This window comes from Sinocyclocheilus anshuiensis, unplaced genomic scaffold, assembly GCF_001515605.1.
Source record: "Sinocyclocheilus anshuiensis isolate Anshui unplaced genomic scaffold, SAMN03320099.WGS_v1.1 scaffold1893, whole genome shotgun sequence".
Lineage (NCBI taxonomy): Eukaryota > Metazoa > Chordata > Actinopteri > Cypriniformes > Cyprinidae > Sinocyclocheilus > Sinocyclocheilus anshuiensis.
Window position 1 is genome coordinate 551,847 of NW_015539822.1, and position 6,359 is coordinate 558,205.

A 6,359-nucleotide genomic window follows, 5' to 3' on the forward strand; every position below is an offset into this window, starting at 1 on the left:
GTAACATTATAAATGTCTTTACTGTCACTTTTGATCAATTTAATGGATCCTTGATGAATAAAAGTAATTCATTTTTTTAAGTTATATTTACCCCTAACTTTTGAAAGGTAGTTTTACAGTTTCCACAAAAATATTGTGCAGCACGACTGTTTCCAGCATTGATGATAATCAGAGATGTTTCTTGAGCAGCAAATCAGCATATTAGACTGATTTCTGAAGATCATGTGACACTGAAGACTGGAGTAATGATGCTGAAAATACAGCTGCGCATCACAGAAATACATTACAGTTTAACAGATATTCACATAGAAAACAGCTGTTTCACATTGTAATATTTCATGTTTTTTACTGTTTTTTTTTTTATCAAATAAATGCAGGCTCTGTGAGCATAACAGATAAAACGTTAAGTCTTAATAATTCCAAAGTGTTGGCCGGTAGGTAGTGTGACGTCTCATGGCTGTGGTTATGTAGTGATCCGTGGACTGAAGCGGTCAGATACGCGGTGAATGATGTACAGTACACCTGCAGATGAGGCCAGGCTGCTTCCAGAGTGGGTTCATCCTCCTCCGGGTCGAACTCTGCTCCCGTCGGGTTCGATGAAGGCGGCAGACCCCTGAACAGGTTCACTGCAAACTGCAACACAAACACGGGCCATCATGTTCCTGACACTCGCACACTGAACCAGCAGCACCGTCTACAGGTCTCCGTCACACTAATGAGCGCTCCGTGATACAGACCATCTCACACGGACTAAAGCAGGTTTCCCAAACCTCATCAGAGTCACCAGAGACCATCGCTGAGCCTTCGCTTGATCACGAGCAAACACAGAGAAATGCTATAGATGCACTATGGCATTCTGGCCTTTAAAACACTGGATTACAAGTTAAATTCGTTTTGTTTTCCATCAGTGAAGGTTAATGCTTTGCTGCATGGATGAATCTGATCGTTTTACTCTATTTCAAAGAAGTTCAAGCCTGATGAACCTGACAGCACTGCACTGCAAAAACTGATTCTCTTACTTAGCATTTCTGTCTTGTTTTCTAGTGTAAATATCTTAAAACAAGCAAAAATATCTGCCAATGGGGCAAGAAAAATTATCTTTAGGCTTTGAAAATGGCAGATATTTTTGCTTGTTTTAAGCAAAAACTAACAAAATTTAGATTTTTTTTTTTTCTTAATATCTTAAGTCATGTTACTTGTCAAGTAAATGCATCCTGATTGAAGAATGTTTAGATATTTATACTAGAAAACAAGACAGAAATACTAAGAAAATAATTTTTGCAGTGTGACTGTGTTCATGACGTACTCACTGAATAATTAATTTTGAACTAATCATTTAGTCACATTACAAAGGTTGGTCTGCACTCTTTAAATCTTTTATTGAAACTAACGTAGGAGATAAAACAGACAAACGCTTCATCAGTCAGTAAATCATTTAGTGAAAAATCCTCCGTAGTGGATCTGTATGTCCTCTATGCGGTAAACTTGACCTCGTTCTCTCTTCTGACAGCCGTTATCAGTCTCTCTCAATTTTTTCCTTTTATTGAAAGTCACGAAAACACTATCGTGGCGTTTTTCTTTTGCTATCTGAGCAAATGGGAATGCAAAGAATATATTTGTGGTGCTCTTCAAGTTAACCCAACTATGACGACTTCCGCTGCTGAGAAACACACACATGTGAAAGAGGCCCATTGTGTTTCAGATGAACCAGCCTGATAAGGCTTCTTTAATGCTGTAAATAGAAAAGCATGTGAAGTCAGTGTCAATAAAGCACAAGAACGGCCGCGGCCGACTCTAATGTGAAACAGAAGCAGCACTGTCTGGAGCTCGGAGATCAAATGAGCGGCTCCGATGAGAGCGAGGGCCGCCGCGGGCCCCTGAGAGCCGGCCTGACTCACCATGTGCACCACCTCCGGGTAAATGGGCTCCGTGATGACATTGCGATTGTGGTTGATGTACTCCACCATCTCGCTCAGCGCCGCCCGCTTCACCTCCTTCCATTTCAGGTCGCTGAGCGGATCGGACAGAAAGTCGAACAGAACGCAGCACTGACGCAGCTTCTGGATGAAGAGCTTCTCCTGCTCGGCCGGAGCCACATCTGAAAGCACAAGAAGAGCAGAGACCGTCATCAGATGATTAGAAACACTCCAGCTTTATTACTGCACAATCACACACAGTGTTGGGGGGGAACGCATTACAAGTAACACAAGTTACGTAATCAGATTACTTTTTAAAAGTAACTAGTAAAGTAACGCATTACTTTTTAATTGAAGTGCATACCATAATCAGTGTTGGGGGGAATGCATTACAAGTAACGCAAGTTACGTAATCACATTACTTTTTTCAAGTAACTATAACGCATTACTTTTTAATTTAGAAGGAAATATCGGAGTTACTTTTTCTAATAAGTAACATAGTTACTTTGTTTCCATGTGTTGAGTGACAGCTCTGGTGTTGCCAAGTGCAGAGCGTTGTGTGTGAACATGATCTTACTGTAGTTCTAGACTAAATATCAACATGTTTACTCATCTCACTGCACACAAACACATTCAGTGTTCCTCAGAATGATTAAAGAGTCAAATGCAAACTCAGAATATTATACAAAGCTGCAATAATTAAACAGGTTAAAAAAGACAAATATCATTTCATGTATTTAATCCCACTTTTTTTTAACCAATGTCTTTGCTACTGACCTTCGATGATCCAATTCAATCATACTAATAATCAAAAATAACACATTTGTGTTTCATTGTAGTTATTGCTGAATAGTGTTGAACTTTCTTCTCCTGCGTGATATTCTTCATGTGATTAGTTTGAGCGGCGCCCTCTACTGTACAGACGTGAATTTACATTTCCTTCAGCCTGAGGCACATTCATTCCACTTTAGTTGTGAAAGGGCTTTTACATTCCTAAAAGAAGAACTTTTTTATATTAAAAACTAACAAGCAAGCCCTGCCCAGATTTAAAAAGTAACTCCAAAGTAACGCAACGCATTACTTTCCACAAAAAGAAACTAAGTAACGTAATTAGTTACTTTTTTTAGGGAGTAACGCAACATTGTAATGCATTACTTTTAAAAGTAACTTTCCCTGACACTGATCACACAATCACCAGCTCCTGCATCCAACCACAAACAACTAGCACACGTCATCGATCCTTTCCTTTTTGCTGCTACAGCATTTGTCAAGTAGCATCAGTTTTATTTCTATTGCGCTTTATACAATACAGATTGATTCAAAGCAGCTTCACAGGAAGTGTTAATATTGCAAAATTCATCAGTTATGAAACATTCAATTTCAGCACTGAAGTTTTGCGTTGTAGAACAGCACAAGTGTGGAAAATCGAGTCAAGAACAGACATTTATTCAGCATCTGTACATTTTAAAGCATAAACAGCCTCATTTTTTGTGTTCACTTTGCATATTTTTAGTTTAAAAGATTTGTTTCCTTCACAACCCTGAACTGAGCTGGATGATGATTGTCTTTGCTTTACAGCTGAAAACACTGACACTGTTATTGAACTGAATTGAATCGACACTGAACTGAGTGATGACACAACTGTCTGCTGTAGAGCTGCTTTAAATAGCAGAATTGAACTCATTTCAAAATAGATGAACTTTTACTGAACTGGTAATGAAATGAACAAAAACACTACAGAATCTGAGAGCACAGCATGCATACAGCAGAATCTGAATTTGACCCATAACGGAGTTAATAATTGATTCTGTTATTTTCTGTTATATTTTCTGTTATATCTCGAATCTCCCTTTTCTGTCCAAGATACTAGAAAAGGTAGTATCCTCACAATTACATTCCTTCTTAGAGAAAAATGGTGTCTGTGAGGATTTCCAGTCAGGATTTAGACCATATCATAGTACTGAGACTGCTCTCATTAGAGTAACAAATGACCTGCTCTTATCATCTGATCGTGGTTGTATCTCTCTATTAGTGCTATTGGATCTTAGCGCTGCGTTCGACAATATTGACCACAACATTCTTTTGAATAGACTAGAAAACTTTGTTGGCATTAGTGGAAGTGCATTAGCATGGTTCAAATCATACTTATCTGACCGCCATCAATTCGTAGCAGTGAATGAAGGTATCATATCGATCACAAGTGCAGTATGGAGTACCTCAAGGCTCAGTACTAGGGCCGTTACTCTTCACGCTTTACATGTTACCCTTGGGAGATATCATCAGGAAACACGGTGTTAGCTTTCACTGTTATGCTGATGATACTCAGCTCTATATTTCTTCGCGGCCTGGCGAAACATACCAATTTGCAAAACTCCCGGAATGCATAGTTGATACAAAAAACTGGATGACGAGTAATTTCTTACTGCTAAATTCTGAAAAAACAGAGGTGTTAATTATAAGACCAAAAACCTCTGCATGTAATACCCTAGAACACAGTCTAAGAGTGCTTTCACTCCTGTAGATCGATTGCTTTGTTCCGAAACAGGGATTAAAATTATTACAATGTTGCCTTTTATTCCTGGTGCGGTTCGCTTTCACATGGCAAAGTTTCTAAACGGACTAAAATTGTTAATTCAAGTCACGTGCGAGTAAACTGTCCTCTCATTGATCTAAGTTCCACGGTTTATTTTCCGGAATTCCGCTCATAGCTGTCATCCGTCAGGATGGAACGACAACAGCTTCGAGGGCTTATTGTTGGGTTTTTTGTAGCCTTCGTTATATTAATTTATTCATTTATCATTTTGAGCAGGAGTCCAGGATTCGTCTGGAAAACATTGTTAAAATGCACCTGCTACGAAGAGCAATAAAACGGCATTTGTAAAATGAAAAGGCACGCTTTGATTTTGAACGGCAAAGGCGTGCTCACCCACAGACATCGTCTACTGCTTTTCACGGAACTTACGTAATTACCTATTATACATTGTGATATAGCCTGGTTCGTTGGTCCGTTGGATCGGATTGCTTTGTCACTACAACCGAACCGCTCCAGAGTTCGTTTTCAATCGAGCCGAGACCACCTCGTTCAGGCGATCGCGGACCGATTGTTTTGGCGCGGATCCGAGCGCGATTGCCGTGTTCACATATGCCCAAACGAACCAAGCTAAGCGGGGAAACACACCAGGTTCCGAAACAACGAGCCAGGTGTGAAAGCACCCCTTGTCTCCTAGACGGCCACCGGGACAAGAACACAGGAACCAGATGAGTCCTCTGCACAATCTGACTTTGCTGCAGCCTGGAATTGAACTGCTGGTTCGTCTGGCCAGAGGAGAACAGCACACTATTTCCCTGTTTAATACTGTAAAGCTGCTTTGACACAATCTGCATTGTAAAAAGCTCTCTATAAATAACGGTGACTTGACTAATATACACACTCGCGCAGGAGTCGCACAAGCCCCAGTGAAATATTACTGATAAATCCATATGTTTCAATGAAGATTATACTTATGAGCTGAACAAAGGTGCAACACTCACTCTTCAAAGTTCAAGCTTTATTAATAAAACAACTGTTTCAGTTTACAATCTCACACAGTTGTATTTTTCTTTTTTCCTCTCTCTAATCCTATTAGGAAACTACTTCTCAATCAGTACAATTAGTGGAGCGGCACACCTGTTGGTGATTATCTGACTGCACATAACTGTGTGAGATTGTTACTCTTGTTATCTGATGAAGGCGTTGGATGGCCGGAAAGTCATGTTGTTTTATTAATAAAGCTCGAACTTTGAAGAGTGAGTATTGCACCTTTGTTCAGCTCATATGTTTTTGATTTTTGGTTGCACCTCCTCTTCTGTTGGTAGAGCACCTATTTTTACATTTGTTACAAATGAAGATTATACTGACATGAGAATCATTTCTATCAGCTGTTTATAATTTATAATGTCAGTTACGCTTTATAAACACACCTGAAACATTAAACATGTGAGAGCAAACCTTCCTGATCAACACGCAGTTTTGTCATTTAAAATCAGCAGATCGATCAGTAAACAGCTGACAGAGCCGTATTTGTCTCTGCTGCTCTCACACACACTCACACGCGCTCACACACACACACACACTCAAACACGCTCTCACACACTCAAACATGCTCTCACACACACACTCAAACGCTCACACACACACTCAAACACGGTCACACACACTGAAGCACACACACTCAAACACACACACACACTGAAGCGCACACACACTCAAACACACACACTGAAGCACACACACTGAAGCACACACTCACACTCAAACACACACTCACACTGAAGCACACACACACACTCAAACACACTCACACTGAAGCTCACACTCAAACACACTCACACTGAAGCACACACACACACACACTCACACTGAAGCACACACACACACACACACACAAACACACACACACACAC

At 40.1% G+C, this 6,359-nt stretch overlaps 1 protein-coding gene across 1 annotated transcript in view; it reads right to left on the reverse strand.

Annotated features, from left to right (window-relative positions):
• Positions 1–6,359, reverse strand: part of LOC107684182 (serine/threonine-protein phosphatase 2A 56 kDa regulatory subunit gamma isoform) — a 15,176-nt gene that overhangs the window by 7,623 nt on the left and 1,194 nt on the right. The window contains exons 2-3 of the mRNA XM_016480395.1: positions 1,899–2,098; positions 523–633 (exon numbers count right to left, since the gene is read on the reverse strand). Of these exons, the coding sequence (XP_016335881.1) occupies positions 523–633; positions 1,899–2,098 (311 nt within the window). The remainder of the gene's footprint in view (positions 1–522; positions 634–1,898; positions 2,099–6,359) is intronic.